The following is a 20,296-nucleotide window of genomic DNA, read 5'->3' as shown; positions in this document are numbered from 1 at the left end:
TTAGAATAGACGGCACTAGCAGGAAGAATTTGGGTCTGCCACTTTTATAATTATTATTCAAACAGTTGTAAACTCTTGTTACATCACTTCTTAGCTTCCCTTTTACTAGACTAATTGCAGCTCCTCCAGACTCCCCTCCATAGCTTTCTGATAAGCTCTCCACTGAACTCTCCAGTTACATCCCTCTTGACAAGAGGTATAAAAAAATGAGCACAGTGTTTCAGGTACAGTCTCACCAGTACCAGGTAGAAATGATCAGCAAAGTTCTTTAGATGTATTGGCCATGCTTCTAATGTATCCTGGTGTACAGCTTCTTTTACAAGAGCAAGTTGAGCGCTCGCATTCAATCTGGAGCACACTGTACTCAGAACTATTGCCCAGCCAGTCGCTTCCCAGCATGTACCCATCAAGGGGATTATTCCAGCTGTTCAAGGTGCAGAATTTCATACCTCTTATATGGATCACAAGGTCTCTGTCCAATCCTTGAGGTTATCAGGGTCTGTCTGGGCTGAATTTTCCATTTCCCTAATTTAGTGCTATCTGCAGATCTGCTGGGAATGAATTCTGCACTGCCACTACACTGTCAATAATGGCGTGAATACGGGTGCCAATATGGACCCCAGGGAACTTTGCTAATTAACAGCCAAATGTTGACTTATTGACTGCTATCCTTACAGGCTTATGATCCATACAGCTTTCAGTCCATCTAAAAGTCTGTTTGTCCGGTCTATCTTTCTTCAGTTTCCAGAGGGGAAGGCTGGGGCTGTGGTACCAAAGGGCATACTGTAATCAAAGTACATTACACCCACTACTCTGCCCTTGTCCATAGAGCCAGTCATTCTATCATATTAGGCAGCTCATACAGGACTTATCTTCCAGGGCTGACCACCCCTGACTAAATGTTGCATGTCCTTTAAACTGTTTGAGGTGAAACTGACTATTTTATAGTTCCCTGAGCCATTCTTCTTGCCTCTTTTAAAGATTGGCAGTGGCATCATGACCACAGGATCAGGAAGGCTTCCCATCAGCTTGTTGGAGAAACCCAATGGATCTGAACAAATGCTGCTTCTCTAGTGTCTAAGTTGGCCCTCCTCTGCTGGCTGTTAATTTGTTGTACCATGCAGGCACTATGGAAGTAGGTTTTTGCTCTGAAGGTAGTAGAAAAAAAGACATTGAGTAATTTAGCTTCTTCACTGTCATCTATTCTCATTAAGAGCTTATTTTCCCTGAACATCCCTTTCCAGTTAGCATTTTGCAGAATCTCTCTTGTTCCCATCAGTTCTCCTCAGCAGTCTCAGCTGCAACTCCGTTTTGACCTTTCTGATTTTGACACTAAGTACCTAACACTGCTTTTTAACTTCTGTTTTGCTGCCTGTCCTTGTTTCTGCCTCTTCTCCAGTCTCTTCTTGAGTGCTAGTTCACTGAGAAACTCCACACTGGCCATGCATACTTTCTGAAACTCCCAGGCTTCCTGCATGACAAGAAGGTTTGTTACTGAGCTCTCACTTTTAGAGACCCACCCATTCCCTTCATGGTAGCTCCACTGAGGTTCCAGATTAGCAATAGCTGAGCAAGGTCCTATTTGCTTCCCCAGAGTCCAGGGTCTCAACTGTACTGTTCACCTTCCAGCCTTCCATTCATCCTCAACCTCCAGGATATCTTCTCAGTCACATCAGCTTCAGCAAAGAGCACTCTTCTTTGCAGCTTAAACAGGTGAAGAGCTTTGAAAGCAATAAATAGCAGTTTAAGTTTGAAAACATAATTTCACATTTCACATAATTTCACAACTTTAAATTATTTGGAAAACAATAATAAAAATACTGTACTGAAGAATCACTGAGAGCTTATAGCACACAAGAGAGTCCAAGGGTTGGATTTAGGCAGGGATGGAGATCTCTGTCATGTCATTTTGAAAAGAAGTGTCTTGAGTAATGGCACAAACTGGGAAGAGGTCAAGTCTGCAGACTGGAGGACTTAACCATTCCTAGATGTGCTCACAGGACTCTCTATGCTGCAATAGCAAGACCATAGGATCATCAAATCATAGAATCATAGAATCGCTCAGGTTGGAAAAGACCTTAAAGATCATGGAGTCCAACCACACCCTAACCATCCTACCCTAACTAACAACCCTCTGCTAAATCATGTCCCTGAGCACCACATCCAAATGGTTTTTGAACACATCCAGGGATGGTGACTCAACCACCTCCCTGGTTGGGAGCCTATTCCACTGCTTAACAGCCCTTTCGGTAGTGTTTCCTGATATCCAACCTCATGATATATGTAAAAGTGCTATGAAATCTTTCCATTATATAGCAAGAAGAAATACAAGTGCTCATATGCAGAATGATTTTTTTTTCTGTTGTTCCAAGTAAGTAATTTCCATTACATTTGAATGAATTGGATTTAAATTAAATTCTGAAATGACAGCGTTCCCATTGGATGGAAATTCTCTAATTTTTCCAACCAGTTGAGCAAATTGTATCAGAATATTTTTTTAATTTGAGCTTGAAGGTTGAGCAAATGAATCTTGTCATTATCACAAATTAATTTTAGAAAACTTTGAGCAGCCCAATATAGAAAGCAGAAATTAGAAAGTAAGACTGCCAAATAGCAAGATACTTAGTTGAAATGTAATTTGATATGATTTTCAAGACAAAAAGAAAGACTAAATTGTCAAACACCTGGAATTCAGAAAATATGCTAAATGACCATGAAAACATGATGGATTTGGTACAGTTCTTTGAGTTAATTCCATAGAATCTGTGATTTCAATTTAACTCACTGGCAACTGCCAGATCTTTTTATTTCATCTTTGGATCTCTTTTATGTCAGCTACAGAGGTCTGAAATTGTATTTGTACAAATTTACAGATGGCATTCACTATGTTTGCTTAGTTATAACTACTATATACTTCAAAATTAGAGGAAGTGACACAATTGCTGGGTTTGCAGCAAGGAAGAAAAGTGATCCTTAGTTGTGTGAGAGCAGTCCTTCACCCACAGAGTTAATGTTTGATTAACATCTGACATTCACACAGGTTTTGAAATGCACAACATCCTAAATACACCTCTCTGAAACTTACATAAAATCATTTTACAGATGATATATTTCAGATTTCTTTGCTGACTCTTTATGCATTATAAACCAAAGTATTTGATTTTTCTGTTCAGAGGCAGATTGTGTGATTTGTTGTAACTGTGTTAGTAGAGCTCAGCCCGAGGATCCATTTCATTCCTGATGAGCAAGTTTTGTCAATAAAACCCTCCCCCTTTGGTGTTTAAATGTTCAGTATAATATCCTATACTCATTGATTTGAGGCTTAGCTACCTTTTTTTCAAATACTACTTGTTTCAAAAATATTGATCTCATTTTAATCACTAGGAGACCTTCAGACTGGATCTATAGGCATATTCTGATTTATCATGCTTTGAAGCAACCACAGAATCACTGAGACCACTGTAGTGGTTATACTGTTTTAATGCACCAGGTCATGTGGATGAACACATGTGCTGGGCTGTGGAAGCTAAGGAAGAATGATAATTGACAATGAAAGTAAATAAAATCCTTATTTGTTGCATGCAGAGAAGCAATGCAAATAGTTTCCAGTTCTGCTCAGTAATATATGTCACAGACACACCTAGTCTGTGTTCAAGTCATAACTTCCCTTCAAGATGACTCATTTAGAATCACAGAATCATTAAGGTTGGAAAAGACCACTAAGATCATCTAGTCCAGCTGCCCTCCTACTGCCAATATTGCCCACTAATCCATGCTCTTAAGTACTGCATCTATCCCTTCCTTAAACACCTCCAGGGATGGTGTCATCACCACTTCCCTGGGCAACCTGTTCCAAATGCCCAAATGTGCATTTATAGGACACTATTTTAATAACAAAAGTAAAAGAAAATAAATTCTCCACTGACTATCTGCCATTCAGTGGAGTAGAATTATTATTCACCGATAACTAACCTTAATTAGTTTAACGCTATTTTGAGCATTCAATCAGAGTAGAAGTATCTTAGGATTTGATGTTCCATAACCTTGAGGACAGCTCACTGTCACATAAATGCAGATCGGTTCCTGTCCACGCACAACCACCCCCTGTATGAATAGATGCACTGCTGGGGAAAGAGTGCTCCTTTTCCCGGCAAAGCACGCTGGTGCAGCTAGACAAAAATACTACAAATAACTGCAGGCAAATATCAATCACTTCAGCAGGTGGTGAAGAGAAACATAAAATACAGAATGCGTTTCTATGCCTGCAGGGCAGACATTCCTTCCTTACCCAGCATGGCTTATCTTCCCCTGCCTCTCTCATAGTCTGCTATGACTGTGTCACATCCTGTTAGAGCATGAAAAGCAAGCACAGTGTTTGCCTTTTCTGTGCCCAATACTGCAGTAAGGAACCTTTAGTTTAATCACAGAATCAAAAGTAATACAAAATGCATCTAGATCTAGTTTGTTTGCCCCCCAGTGAGATCTGGCCACTATTCCACAAGGTAGTTAATAACAGAGCTCTCACAGTTTGTGGTTCATGATGTTTTGAATCTGGAGAACAGGTATTGGGCAGTAAACAAGGACAGGCTTATTTTAGGGTAAATAGGAGGAACAGCATGTATCATCCTTTTAATGAAACACATATGAAAAAAATAATATTCTGTTGAAATCAGGTGTGAAATAGGTTTGTACTGCATTCCAGTGCTGTTTCTCCCACTGCTGCGCTCAGTAAAGAAGCTGTGCGTAGGCAGGTCTGCGTTCATACATGACTTAAAATGCCTGTGCCATCAGTAAATAACATGGGACAGGATGAAGAGAGAACTTATCTCTCCGTGCTTTCACTTATTTTTGTGCAACCACTGGTGTCAACCTCTTCCAAGTCAAGGTGCCATAAATGTGTGACACCAATGAGAGCGCGCTCTTGTGTCAAGGCACACAGGGAGCCTACAACATCACCTATAGCACAGGCTGTTAAGGTAGGAGAACTGTGATTTAGCATAATGTAGGATTTTTTCAAGTCTTTACTTTCATGTGGAGAAGAGCTACTATACCCTTAGTGAGCCAAACGCCAAATACAAAGCCATCCATTATGATTCATCCTACAAATTATTTTAACATTAGGCTGACATTATTCATTGAATGGCACTTCCCAGCTATGTAAGCATTTAAAAATAAAGCAGACAGATGTAGCTCAAGCTTCGCCAGACTGAACCAAATGTTGGTCCTGCTCCTCAACTGGGGGAACCTGAAAGGCAATTTAATTCCTGCATGTAATCTGCCCTTAGCTTCTCAGGCATAGAGAGACAAACAGAAGTAGAAGCCATTTCACCAGAACACATACAGCTGGATTTTTAAAACCATTCAGAACTAAAAGCAGAAATCCTTTAGAAATAATGCCCTTCAAAAATGTGTTTTTGAAAGAGAACACCATTTTCCTGTTGATACGTAGCTTTGAGATTGACACAACCAGGACATTTCATAGAAAGTTTTCAAAAGACTGGGAAAAAAAAGAAAAAAGATATTCTCTATGATCATACTGAGTCTAAGCTGATTAATCATTCAACAGTCAGAAATAACTATAATTAGCTATACCTGTCACCTGTCTTTGGTTTCTTATACAGGTGTTACAACTCTTTTTTAGCTTTCCAGTCATGTTATGACTTTCTCAGAGGACACCAACTTATCCAACGAAGAGGAGTAATTGTCTTCAAGAGAATTTGTATTATCTGCAATAAGACTTTGCTACAAGCACTCCATTTCATTCAGAAGTTATAAGAGATGAGGCGTTAACAATGAGGCATTAGACCTCTGGGAGCTTTAGAAAGGAAAGAACAATTCTGAAGCTAGAGCAGTCAAACACTGCTTTGGAGAACTGGATTTTACATCTCTGACATGCAGATTTTGAGTGATGCTAGGCTGGTTGATTGAAAATGACAGAGTGGAGCAGAAACTCAGGAGATGGGTTGTGTAGAAGATTTGACTGTTCTGCTCGGGACTCATCATTCTGTGTCCTCTTAGGAGCAATCCTAGGAAAAGAGAGATTTTGTTGCATAGATACAACTGTAACATACAAAAATTAAATAATAATAATAATAATAATAATAATAACAGACCTCTTTTGATAGATTTTACTTTAATGTCTGCTGAGGAGGCAAAATTAACAGTCCTGCCTGCTGCTCCCTGCCTACATCTTCAAGATCTCCCTTATACCTTTCTGCAGATTTACTCCTGAGATTCTCCCAGCTCTAGACCCATCTGTGCCTCTGTAGCTTACATATGAACATCCAGACAAACCTGTTTAAATAGAGCTCCTGCTGAAAACTTGTAGTAATTTCTAAAAATTTCTAAAAGAAAAAAATACATAGAGGTCAGCATTAGACATCAGAGTCAGAAGATTCAGGACGGACAGCAAAAGAAGATTAACTCCAAGGAGTGGATACAGTTCCATCCCTGATAGACTGTATGTAAGAGGCAGATGACTGCAGCTATTACATTCAAAATAGGTCATTCTAATCTACTCTCATCAGTCCTCCTCTCATGCTGAAATGGGTGGCTCAAGATGGATCTCTTCGGTTGTTTGTTGACTGTGGATTTGGAATTTCATGGGAGCCTGGTTTTGCTCCCAGTAGCATTTTTTTTCCCCTGTAAGCATACACAATAGTTATCAGAAAGAAGATGTTTGTGACTGTTAACAGGGAGGAGAAGCATCCAAGAAACTGGACTACAAAGTTGGAGGTAGAAAGAAAAAGGCTATGATGTGTAAAAGGAGACTTTATAAATGTTTTCCACAAAAGCAACCCAGCATATTGTTGATTTTAACAGAAAGAACATGACATACCATAAAAGAAATTTAAAAATGCTTTAAAATAAAACCATCCAGCACAAGAGTTACCAGAGTTTCAATCAATGAAGGACCGAGGAGCTCCTTTCCAGCTGGAGTGCCCAACACGGCATCCCATAGGCTGTGCTGGGGACAGCTCCCATAGGACTGCATGACTGGGGATCTGATGGCTCAACAACCTGTCAGCACATAAAGGAGTTAACAAGCAACTGCGGGCACTCCAGATCCATTGCCTTCAGTTATTTCTTCCCCTTGTGTTAAATATGATAATAGCACTACTTCGACTTAGAAGGATGTTATAAAGTTAATTCATTAATGCTTGAAGAAGCTAAAACGATGACATGAGAGTACCGCAGGAAAGCCATCAAGGAAATTAATGAACCTGCCTTCGAGGCAGGGTTTGAAGAATGTACAATAAAGATGACATGAAAGGTTCCACTTTACATGATGAAAATGAACACAAACACTGAAGAACTATATATTAATTAAACACCACCCTTTGCACAGAATGAAGCAGGAGTCTTGGGGAAAAAATAGAGAAAGTGATTTAAAGACTGAGTCACATCACATAACTTACAGAGTTGAAGAAGAGCTTTTTATCTTTGCTGCTTTATTCTTTTTTTTTTCACTTGGTGCTTTCTTAAGTTTTCTCTAAAAATCTCTTCTTTTTCATCGCACAGCTCTCAGGCTGAATGCTGGCCTGGTTGTGAGCAGCCATCAGAGACATTACGGCATAGGAGACTACTTACGTTTCCATGGGACACACTTAAGGGCTTCACAACTGGCTGGCAGCCAGCATGAGCCAGCTCACTCTCCCCAGGGCACATCCTCCTGTAGCCCTGTCTGTACCATTACACCAGCCCTGGCTCCTGCACAAATATCCCAGCAGGTGCGCTCATATCCCCTCCTCCAGCTTCATGGCTACTTTTCTTCATCCTTGTTCCTTGTATCTTCTGCATCTGTGTCCCGTTTTACTAATTTCCAGTCCTGGAAACTCATCTCATTTCCTTTCACTCAACACCAAGCCTATGCAATTGCTGCTGGACCAGCTGTTCCCACAAGGACAAACTGAGGTTCCCAGAGAATCCTTCATTCTGAAGGCACTGCCAAAGGAGGCCCTGGAAAACAGGAGGCACTCCTACAATAAAATATGTAAGAATTTTCTTTTATAATGTGAGCAAAGTGGTACAATGTCATCCCTAAACAGGTATAATCACTGTAATCACCCAGATAGAAGCGTAGCCTGAGAAATGTCATTTGAAATAGTTAAGATTTGACATTAATATACAATTAAAATAGAGTCTGTAACTGGTAAGGTGACATTGGGAATAGTTACTGCCATATGCACCAACAAAAGGCACATCTGCCTGGTTAAGCTCCCTGGTGGGATGTGCACACCCAAACACAGGAACAGCTCTTGAATGCAGAGATGAAGGATAAATCCCAACAGAATAATTTGCAATTAGTAAGAAAGCTCTATTTACATCGAGACACAGCAGGAATACCAAAGAAAGTGCTTAAAAAAAAAAAAAGAAAAAGAAAAAGTTTCTTTCCTCCTCTGCTTGTTTTTGACTGCGGTCTGAATTTTCAGCTGGATGAGAAGACAGTGGGGACATAACTGCTGGCCAATCTTTGGCTGTAAAGTGGGCTCTAATAGGGCTTTCAGGCAGTGCCATGGGAATAACAGTGATGACCTGTGTTCCAGTGTTTCCAAAGGCTGAGATGGCAGGAACACAATGAATTTGTAAGTAGCGTGTTGAAAGTTCTAGGTCTTTTTGATGATTTGAGCATATAAATATTTAGGAGAAAAGACCTTCCGGTACTTGAAGGGAGCTTATAAGTAGAAACGGGAGCGGATTTTTACATGGTCTGATAGTGATAGGACGAGAATGGTTTCAAACTGAAAGAGAGGAGATTTAGGTTAGGTGTTACACAGAAATTCTTCACTCAGAGGTTGGTGAGGCGCTGGCACAGCTGCCCAGAGAAGCTGTGGTGCCCCATCCCTGGAGGCACTCAAGGCCAGGTTGGATGGGGCCCTGGGCAGCTGAGCTGGTGGGGGGCAGCACTGCCCACGGCAGGGGTTGGGGCTGGGTGGGCTTTGAGGTGTCTTCCAACCCAAGCCCTGCTGTGATTGTATGAAAATAAAAAGACGTCTCTCCAATCCCCTGCCTCGTCTGAAATTAAGCACGATCCCATAGCGAGGCCACCTATGTGCGGACCCGAACAAAGACACGGCTCGTCCAGGGCCTCCCGAGGACACACGCAGCACCTCACCCCGTAGACCCCCAGCTCGGCTGGGCGGGGCGGAGGCAATACCTGGCGGGGCGGGAACCGCCACCGAACGGCACCAAGCAGCCGCCTCCGCGCCCAACCCCGCTCCTCCCCGCCGCGCGGAGTCAGGTGCCGCCGGACGGACAGTGCGCCTGTGCGGCGGCCGCGGGGCGCCGCGGAGCGGAGCGAAGCGCCGAACCGAGTCGGTGGGGACCGCCGGCCGGAGGAAGATGGCGGAGCCGGGGGCGGCGCGGGGCTCCCCGCGGGCGGCAGGTAAGCGTAGCGCGGCCCTGCCAGGTGCCCGGGACGGCGGCGCCCTCCCCTCGCCCGCTGCCCTCCTCAACCCGGGGAACCCCGCGAGCGCCGGCGAGGGTCGCTCCCCTCCCGGCAGGTGCCGCCATCTCGGGCCCGGGGAGGGGGTTCCTCGGAGGCGCAGGTGCCGGCTGCGTGGTGCGGCACGTATTGGCCATGGGCGGCTTTTGTGAGCCGGGCCGGCCGCGTGTGCGGTTGTGATTTTCCCCGACCGCTGGCGCTGCTGCCAGGGAGGGAGGAGGCTCTGGTTTGCCCTAAAGTAGGGAGCGATGCATAAAGCGAGTTCTCTGCGGTGCCCGGGCCTGCCTGCGGTGGTTGGCCAAGGCGGGAGGCAAACTGGTCGGGCTGGTACGGAGCGGAGTGCCTCCCGTGGGCGGGCACGGCTCCACCAAAGCGCCTCCCGATGCTGCGGGCTGGCACGGCTGTGGGGTTGTGAGCCCCGTGCCCTGGGGTGACCAACGAGACAACAGAAGTGGGGCAGAGATCGGGGACCGGGGGCACCGTCACGCTTCAGCTTGTGGGTGTGCGTCGGATGGAATCGTGACAGTGATTGCGTGGCCTCGCCCTGGTTCAGCGTGTGAGATGGGTGGTGATTAAGGAATGAGCTTTTACCTTACTCACCTGATCCAGGGCCTGGTCTTTGTGGTGAGCAATCCGTCCATAGCATGGGCGGAAAGGAGAGTTAATTTCCTTTCTGTCCTGAGCTAGTGTAACTTCTAAAAGTAGCATTACCGCTGCTTTGGGAGATAAGCGCTGTTATCCCAAATGTATTGAGTGGGAAGCTGGATGCAAGCCTTGAAGTGCCCCGAGGTCACACTGTGTCAGAGCCAGGACTTGTGATTCTCCTGCCCATCACCACTGCAGATGAGCAGCGGTGCACCTCCAGCCTTCAGGTCTCTGGTTCCCCATCGGTCACTTGGGAGAAAAACAGCTAATGCTGAGAACTTATATTTCTAGTTTCTTCCCACTCTAAAGCATAAGGAATTCTTCCCTGTTAACAGGGACTTTTTTCTTCTTGTGTTTTCCTGTTTTTACCTTATGTACCAGAGACTATACAGACCCTTTTTCACCCCGCATATGAAACTGAGAACCCATAGAAAATATGGTGTAACTGAAGATGGTATCAAATGGGGCATGTTATGGGACAGGCACAAGGCAGATGTCATCCAGTGCCTAAGTGCCTTGCTCTGTTGTTTTTTTTTTAACTTGAACCAGCTAATAGAAGATAGGATACAGTGTGCTGGGGAAGAGTTGCCAGTGTGTGCTTAGGATGTTTCACAGACTGCAGTGTGGACCGGATCTGCCTAAATCCAATTGAAATGAACATGCTTGCGTTAGGGGAATAGTTTGCATCTCCTGGCTGCTAGGGAGGAGACTTGTTCAATGAGGATAATAAGGAGCAAAATTCTGGAGTGCAAGCAATAGATGTGGAGCTCTTTCCTTGACTGAAAATCTGAGCTGTGCAGCAAACAGCAGAGATGCTACAGCCTGGGAAGGCATTGTAGGAGTGTTTTGGGTAAGGGAAGGCAAAGAATTAGGTGACACCAAACTGTGGGTGTTATTGCTGCTACCATCTGTAGTAACAGTAATGCAGTAATGACTAAATAGCGTTTGAAGGACAAGCTGCTCCATACTGAATTGCTGATCTTCCTTTTGCTACCTGGTGAAATTTGCTTAATGCATCTTCTAAGAGATTGAAATACTGAGCGCTTTGGTTTGCAAAGCAAAATGTGTTCTTTTCTTCTTATAGAAAATTTTGGTCAGCCCTAAGAGGATCTAAGAGAAAGCTACATGTCGTTGTCAATTTAGACTGCAAGTCATAACCCAGTGTGTGAAAGGAATACATAGATGTATTTCTTTCAAAGTACTGTGTGTTTTTTCCTTCTTAAGAGCAATGCTTTTCCAGCTGATTTCTTTAAACCATACAGTATGCTTTTAATTGATGTGCTACTCTCTGTGCAACGTTACCTTTTGCAAGTACTGGTTTTTGTTCAGAGGAGCTCAGTACTCTGCATGCTCTCAAGGTTAGTGTTCTGTTGATTAAAATATCATAACATCGGACAGACTCTGTTGATCTAATAAAAAAAAACAGAAGAAATAAAAGAAGACTACAGAAAAAGGTCATTGCCTTTACTCTGTAAGTTTTGTTGAATTGCGGTGCAAACACTTTGCACTCGAAGTGTTTAGAAATAAAAGGGTGACATTGATTGAAGTGTGTGTGGTAAGAGTGTGAAACACCTGGGGACTTGATAGCGCTCATAGTGCTTCTAAGGTGCTGTTGAGTAGCATCACATAGATGCCTTTGCTTTGGTGGCTGCAGCAGAGAAAATGCATCAGGGATTTTTTAATTTTGTTTTTTAATATTAAGGAATCATTTCTGGGTATGCTAGTTGAAGGAGCCTATACATATTTCATGTAAATAGAAGTATATATTCTACATGTTGATACTGTATGAAGAATGATGGAATAAGGCTTGTTTTCCTCTCATGAATAAATAAAATACAATTACTGCTTTCACAGTTATTGGTCTCTTAGTGTGTGGAGCAAAAACAGCAAGGAATGCTTTCAATATCTTCCTCTTATCTGTCATTCATTTACTAATGCATTTTAGGTCTATAGAAAAGTAAAAGCAAGTCTTTTAATTCTGGATAGTTCTTAAAGTATTGAGGTAATAGAAAATATTTCATCCTTTGTGTGTTTTCCCCCGTGGCTCCAGTTGCCTTGGCCAGCCCTTATGAATGGGACTTTTTCACCAGCTCCTGACACGGCTTTCTTTGCAGCTTTCAGCCCCATACCGATGCCTGGCTCAAGCTGCTCAGTTGATTTTGGAAGCAGCTGTTTGCAGTTTAAGTCTATCTCTGCCTATGTGGTGTAGGTGGGAGAAACGTATTGCCTCTACAGAACTTCAGTAGATAAGGGGATCTTACGATGTGGCAAAAGACTACAAGAAAGATGTTGAGACCCTGGAGTGTGTTCAGAGAAGGGTGATGAAGCTGTGAGGGGTCTGGAGCACAAGTCTTATTGGGAGCAGCTGAGGGAACTGGGATTGTTCAGGCTGGAGAAGAGGGTGCTTAGGGGAAATCTCATTGCTCTCTCTTTGATTCCTGAAAGGAGGCTGAGGTGAAGTGAGGGTTGGCCTCTTTTCACAGCCATCAGCGATAGGATAAGAGGGAATGGCCTCAAGTTGTGCCAGGGGAAGTTCAGGTTGGGTATTAGGAAAAACAGCTTCTCAGAGTGGTGCAGCAGTGGCACAGGCTGCCCAGGGAGGTGAAGGAGTCACACTCCCTGGAGATGTTCAAGAAAGATGTAGATGTGACACTGAGGGGCATGGTTAATGGGCCTGGTGTGATGGGCTAGATGATCTGAGTGGTCTTTTCCAACCTTCACGAGTCTATGAAAGAAATACAGCTCTTCAGGAAATTAATGCAAACTGTGTGAATGTTAACAGTACTGAATAGTAAGTAGCTCAAGTCATGTTCCTGCTTCCCATCCTTCACCTCTAGCTGGCTCTCACAATTGCTGTCAGCCTGATAACTTCAAGTCTTATGAGGTTTTCACTTCTGCGCTTAACCCAGCTGCGTATGCTGGGGTGCAATGACAAGGGTCTGCAAGTTTCCTAAATGCAATTGTGTTGCCTGTCTTCCTTTACCTTTCCTGTGAATCTCACTGTGGCTGAGAGAAGAATTTGGGTAGCATTTTTTTTAATATAGCTGTAGCCGGCTAAGGTTACTGCAGTAATAAAAAGCAGAGTTCTTTCAGTACCACAGTAGATTTCTTTAACCGTGGTTTATGATGTTTAAATTCTGAGTTATTTTGTTGTAGTTGACTGGTATTTGATATTTCTATCACAGTGTGATGCATTACCTGTGTTTTCTGTAATTGAAGGCAGTGTATGTAAGGATATGGTACGTGCTAGTTTCCCCTTTATGCTCTTTATTATGAATGCTTTATTATGAAATAAAATGTTTCAGGTGGAATTGCTTTTGTGCATGTACCTCTCAGACTTTCTTTACATGCAATGAAACAATGTATTAAAATGTCTGATGGTAACATCTTAGTTTTCCTCTTTAATCATAGAATTATAGAATTGCTCGGGTTGGAAAAGACCCTAAAGATCATCAAGTCCAATTGCAACCTAACCGTACTACCCTACTTCATTTTCTCCCTCTAAATTAATGATCCACGTTAGTCAGCATTTCTGCTTAACTATTTAATATTTATCTCTTCTGTGATGTGAAATCTTGTCAAGTTTGTGGTTGGTTTTATTTACTGTACTGTTTGCATATCTTTGCTTACCGAATGCCAGGTCAAACTGCTTAGAAGCATAAATCCTAGGGCACCTGAGTGTCTGTAGGCTTTTTGCTGCTGCCCTAATGTGTGTTGCCTCTTCCCTGACCAGTGGGAAGCAGACTGTCCTCCTGGAGTTGAAAATGAAATATCTGCGTTGTTGTGATCAATGCAGTGTTCCTGTGACCTTTGGATTAACAGCAGGCTGTGTACAGGCTCCTCGTTGCCCTTTGGCTGCTTTTCCATGAGCGTGCGCAGAGTGCAGTGACTGGTGGCCTTCCTGTGGGGCCTGCAGTGTTGCTGCTTGCCTACAGGTCACTGCTTTCAGCAACTTCTCACAGAACCACAGGGGCTGGAAGGGACCTCTAGAGATCATTGAGTCCATCCCCTTGCAGAAGCAGGTTCCTTACAGCAGACTGTGCAGGAAAGCATCCAGGAAGGTCTTGAATATCTCTAGGGAAGGAGACTCCACCAGCTCTCTGGACAGCCTGTTGCAGGGCTCTGGTACCGTCACTGTAAAGAAGTTCTTCCTCATGTTCCAATGGAACTTCCTGTGTTGGAGTTTGTGCCCACTGCCCCTTGTTCTGTCACTGCACAACACTGAGAAGAGCCCAGCCCCATCCTCTTGACTCCCATCCTTTTGATTTTTGTAAGCATTGATAAGATCCCCTCTCAGCCTTTTCTTCTCCATGGTGATCAGTCCCAGCTCTCTCAGCCTTTCCTCATAAGCGAGATGCTTCAGGCCCTTTGTGATTCTCCACGTGCTGGAGTTTCTGCTGTCACTTTGCTTGCATGTTATTTTCTTGGTAAATAAATAAAACTGCCAGTAGCAAACACTATTTACTGATGTTTCACTGCTCTTAATAGACATATAATATGGAAAATGCAGATTTTTGTGTGCCAGTGCAACACATATGTGCTTCTGTCATTTGAGATAATTTAAGAACTGTAGTGTTAATCTGAATTTCTTGTGGTGATTCAACAGAAGAGATTCCTTCTGCATCTTAGCATTCACCTTTGCTGAACTTTCATTTTTTTTTTTTTTTTACCCTATTACAGAAGTAGATGCTTGGAGCAGTCATAGATATTTAGATCTCTTTTTCTAGCATTCTGGAAACTGGTAAACACGTGCTTCTTTGTACGCTGAGTACAGAAATAGACACTAACTGTTCAAGGTTTTGAAGTCACCCCTTCACTAATAATTACAACCGTGTTGTAAGTCATCCCTGCATGCTTGCATTTGCCTTCCAAGAGGAGGGCACACTGGATGCACATTAACTTGGTTTTGTTAAGGGGCTTCTCAAGTCTGAGGCACTTCCTGAGCTGGTCCTCCATGTCACAGCTCTCTGCCTGTTTCCTCCACGTGCACATCGGTGCATCCGCATGCATGAGCAGAGGGACGGATGCTGTGCCCCACAGCCTTAGTGCCACGTGGATCCAGTGCTTAACAACCATTTTAGGAGGGAATTTACAGAGCTTCATAAATCAATTTGTCTTTGTTTGCTGAGTAGTTTCTTTTATAGATTCTTTTTTTTCTTGTATTGACTTAGATGAATAAAACAAAGCCCTAGAATTTATCATCCCTATCTGAGGTCTTGATAGGAATATAGGAAAGGTTGTGCTGGTTAAAAATACGTGGTAACCATACGTATCAGTCTGTGGATGCCACTGTGAAAACATCCTAAAAATCTTTAAGAAAATGCTAGTGACGTTAGTGTATTTACTGTATTTGATTGTTCTGTCTGTTGTAATGCCAGATGCTGGAGGGCTTGTTGTGGTTTTGTTTCAGTTCAGTAGGATCTGGAAGAATGCCTTGCTTGGTTCAATCCATATGAATTATCAAATTACTCGCCTCGTGCCAAGCAGGAGCTAGCAGATCTATTCTTTATTTCAGCAAAACACTCATTGAAGTACTTCTAGTCTGCAATTAATTTTGGTTGGAGATGTGGTCGAGTAGTGCAGTTTTTAATGTGGCTTTGATCCTAAAACAGATGCAAATGTTGCTGGTGGCTGTGCAGCATGTCTGGGTTTGTTAGCTACAGAAGGAGTGTAGGAATGATCTTTCCCTGACTGGTAAACCAAGAGTGCTCTCATATGTGCAAACTAGCCTGGATTATTTAGTTAGAATAAATTTCCAATACTTAATTGTATTTTAACTAATTCTCAGGTTTTTTGTTTTTTTTTTTTAAGTACTTCATTTTTTCTTTTCTTTTTACTCCACTAAGTAGACCATGTGGCAATCACACCCAAAAAGCATTTCCTTTAGTCCTGGGAAGGAGAACAAGATGATATTACAGTGTTTACCCACACATTATCACTTTGGTCTTTTGAATATTTGAATGAAGGGTTGCTAATTTCCCTTCCCTCACCAGGGTGGTACAAGTTGATGGCTCAGCTCCGTCAGGGCTTCCCTGGTGGAGTGGGAACAGTCCTTTCTCCTCGTGTTGTTTGGGATCTTGAAATGCTGATAAAAAGACAGGCTAGTCATTGTTTCCAAAATAAATAGTTGATGGACTGGTTCTCCTTTAACTGTCCTACAGGGAAATGGGAGTAGGGCCTTACCTTTATTCATGGTGTCTTGACTTTTAGTACAGTGCTGCAGCCACAGGGCATCTTTTCCCTTACCCTTAATGGCCTATTAATAGATGTAAGTATTTCCATTATGCTTCTTGGGTTTAGTAACACTGAGTGCTGTGGTTCTAAGTAAACAGGGCAATTTTCAACAGTCATGGGAAGTGATTTAATGGTGCAGTGTAATAAAAGGATGACCTTCCTTTGGCTTAAATGTGCTGTGGATCAGGCTCTGAGGAGGATGGTGGCTTGCAGGTTCTCAAGGTCATGGCAGTGAGTGAAAATGTTTGGGTGATGTGCAGGGGAGATATGCTTTAGAAAAGAGGGAATTTTGCAGAGAGAATGGATTCTGTGATGTTACAGAACAGAAGGGAAGTGAAACAGAAATATCTGGTGTAATCAGCTCAGTTATTTACAAACAAGAGTAAGAGTGTGTTTTTCATAATATATTTTGTAATCAAAGGTGAGGTTTGCATTTCCCCTTTGTGATACATTTTCCCTGTGTTTTGATTTATGTCCTCCCACTCTGAGGTACTCTCCTTTCTTATACTGTAATCACTGGCTGTATTCAGGCTTCCTTTAAGTTCATACTTTTGAAGAATGTCTCAAAAAGAATTGATGGCCTTGGATCCTAATGCATTTAATCTGCAGTGAAGTTGCTTAAATGATGCGTGAATGGAACTGAAAGTCATGTTATGCAGTACGAGCACATCCACTTTCAAATCCAATTTTTGTAATGCTGAAGATTGTAAAGGAAGTCTTCACATAGAGCCAGTGTTCTTTGTGACAAGTGCTTTCTAAAGCATGCTGACAGGCTTACAGGCCATGCAGCAACTCAGAAAGTGTTTACAGTGTTAAAGTGTTCCTGGAAGACTGTTAAATTCTGTGTGTGTGTGTGTGTGTGTGTGTGTGTGTGTGTAAAACCCTTGCACTGTACAAATTCCTTGTTGCCAAGTTAGCTGCTGCTAATGATGAGCTTATGCTATTGGTGAACTGACAACCTGCTGGATTAACTCTTGAGCTTCTTATAAGATGGCTTTTTTTCTCCTCTTAATGTCTTTCCTTGTTCTGATCCACACACACCTGCCTATGAGGTCATTAAGGATGGATGGGCTTAGTCAGAGCCAGCATCTCCTAGCTGTGTTGTCTTTAGGCCTCCAGAGAAGACAGCACTGGGGATGGAGGATAAGACTGCAGCAAGCAAATGGTGTGCTTCATATGTCCCACAGAAACCAGTCCAGAAGACTTGGATGTGTTCCCATGCTCTGTCTTGCTCCTTTTTCCAGGTCTGTAGTAGTACTCAATGCTGTACTCATTCCTGTGCCCCAGTGGAGCGGATCTTACTCCATCCAGCCTTGGAAGTGAAAAGTGTGAGGCCAGGGAGGAGGCTGCACCCATCAGGTGGGCTCCAGAGGAACTGACCTCTCACCAGCCCACCTGCCTTTCAGTGGGAGCCTGAAGGGATGAAGCAGATCATAGTTTTTCTTTGTGACAGCTGCACAAGGAGACTGGGAAGGGGAAAGAGGCAGAAAGAAATCACATTCCTTGCTGTCTAACCCCCTGCTTCAGGCATGACAGTTCAAAAACAGAGAATCACCATATCAAAGAACTCTTTGAAAATGAAAAGTAATAACATACAGGCTGAGGAGCATTTTCCTAGTCTTCAGAGCAGCTATCAGTTAACCAGTGTTGCAGTATGATATGCTTCCTTAGGCTACAGACTGAGAGTAGAGGGGAGAGATCTTCAAGATGTTATTCTGATGGCTATCTTGCACTGAAATTAATGCAGATAGCTTTTAGTGATGCATGCATCTTGAGAAGCTCCAATCAAAACTACTGTTGGTGACTTAGCACATAGGACAAGTCCTATGTGAATTCTGACTGCTAGACCTACTGGCTGAGAGCTGCTGGAGTTGGTTCTAAGTAGCAGCATTTCAGGTAGATTATATTGTACAGTCCTTCATAAAATCAGAGCTGAGGAAGTCCCATTAAACAGAAATATTAAAAGAATAAAGAAGACTTGTTCAACAGTCAAAAACTAGCTTTACTTTCAGCTAGAGCTGAGCACGTTCAGCCCCCATCCTTTGTTTCTAGCTCTGTAGTCCAGTCTATTGTTTTATGCCTTGCCAGAATAACCCCAATTTCTACCTACGTGTAGGTGGAGGTAGAATGGAATACAAAAGTAGAGTATTTAGTTTGCAGCATGGGAATTTTGTGCAACTTATGCAAGCTCATAAGAGCTGACAGCATCAGGTTTGTGGAGCAAAAGCCTCTTCTAGTGCAGCTCAGACAGGGTGGCTCAGGACCTGGCTCTTGATGCTAGGTTTGGCTAAGCAGAAGCAACTTTGCTCCTCAGTCTGCAAAGACTTCTTCAGATATCTTTTTCATTTCTCAATGGTAGCTGTTGGTAGCTGTCTTAAAAGCCATAAATTCTGTGTGCATCAATAAAATGGTACTAAAATCAAAAGTGTTTATGATGGGTGTGTGTTTACGTAGCCTGTACCCTTCTGTCAAGTTACCTGCTGCTCCCAATGTGCCAGCTCCTGCTGCCAGTCCAAGCGCACAGTCTCTTGCACTGCGCAGGCCTCATGTAGCTCAGCCTGCCTCCAAGCTTCTCCCTTGGCATGGGGGAGGATGCAGCTCTTGCTGCCATGCTGATTCCTCTCTTTGCCTTCTAAAATGTTCATTGACTTCTGCTACTTAAGCCAATTAAACCCAGCCATCCTTACCCCTATTCTCAAGCTCTGGGCAGGCAGGCTTCTCAAGCCCCAGATCTGTTTTGGTTCATCTCTGTATGTGAAGTGTTGCTACCAGAGCACATAGTTCCTTGCCAGTGGTACTTCCAGCTTCACTATGTTGGGCAGAGCTGTGGTTTGTTGGCACGATCGCAGCAGCCTCCTTTTGTGCAGGTGTGCCCTGAACTTTGCTCTCCTTGTTGGCCTTTGTCTCAATACTCCCAGAGGCCCTCTGCCAGAGGTGCTCTTTCCTCTGCTTCTGTTGGGCGTACCATTCCAGCAAGGCAAGGGTTGTGGGCAGGTAATTTCTTTTAATGACATGTACGGATGATAGTATAAACATGTAAGTTTCCTCCCCCCATCTCTGTGGAAAAGGAGCACCACGTCCTGCTTCGTGGCACATGGGCAGCTGCGTGCAGCTGTGGAGGCCCAGGTGAGCTCTGTCAAAGAGGGCGGGAATTGAGGTGTGACATTTATCTTGGGAGGGGTTCTGGGTTTGCTCCAAGAAGCAGTGACTGGATGAGCTGAAGCCAAACCCCTGAGGGTTCAGAGCAAGGTGTGGAATAAACAGCTGCTGTTGTTCTGCTTCTACCAATACCATTTTCTGTATAGGTTTTTTTTTTTTACTTCCTTTGTGTCTGTGACCAACCTACTGCTGTTTGGGTTTAATTTCACATAATCTAACAACCCTGATTTATAGGTTTGTTGGCTTAATCAGTGCAGTTCCAAATTAGCAAAGTAAATCCAGTACAGAGCAGTAGAGAGTGATGAGGTCTCCTCTGAGCCTCCTCTTCTCCAGACTGAACCGTCACTGCACCTCATAAGACTTTTGCTCCAGACCGCTCACCAGCTGTAGCTTCTATGGATGGCTTCCATGGATAGCATGGTACAGTCCCCACTTTCCTTGCTTAGAGTTTTGTTGGGGAAAAAACATCAGATGTGAGCTCGCTGGAGGAAGCACATAATCTGTAATGCCATTAGCAAGTGCTGAGATGTTTCTTATGGGCACACCTGGAGCTGAACTTTGTTGTTTCTCAGCAAGGTTTTTATGGAAGACATTAGGAGAGAGCAGAAGAGGCCCTGCTGCCTCCTACAGCATCACCAGTTCTATTCTTCGTACCCACATGCTGTCCTTTGGTTGTTAAGTTACTAAGACAGTTAAGGATCTACTGTAGCTTTGTGAAAAGAGGAAAGGTGGCTTACTAAGCTGAGCTGTACTTCTCACCGGGAGCTGTAACTAGGACCCTCCATCAGAGCTTTGCATACTTGAGGGTGAGTT

At 43.4% G+C, this 20,296-nt stretch overlaps 1 protein-coding gene across 3 annotated transcripts in view; it reads left to right on the top strand.

The window, feature by feature from the left end:
* Nucleotides 1–9,309: 9,309 nt before the first annotated feature.
* MAP7D2 (MAP7 domain containing 2) overlaps nucleotides 9,310–20,296 on the top strand; it is a 75,603-nt gene continuing 64,616 nt past the window's right edge. For all 3 annotated transcript variants that reach the window (XM_042868302.1, XM_042868301.1, XM_042868300.1), the window contains exon 1: nucleotides 9,310–9,385. In XM_042868302.1, the coding sequence (XP_042724236.1) occupies nucleotides 9,343–9,385 (43 nt within the window). In that variant the 5' untranslated portion in view covers nucleotides 9,310–9,342. The remainder of the gene's footprint in view (nucleotides 9,386–20,296) is intronic.

Source organism: Lagopus leucura, unplaced genomic scaffold (assembly GCF_019238085.1).
Source record: "Lagopus leucura isolate 7727_CA_CO unplaced genomic scaffold, USGS_WTPT01 Super-Scaffold_100001, whole genome shotgun sequence".
NCBI classification, from domain to species: domain Eukaryota; kingdom Metazoa; phylum Chordata; class Aves; order Galliformes; family Phasianidae; genus Lagopus; species Lagopus leucura.
This window is presented reverse-complemented; position numbering and strand designations above follow the sequence as displayed.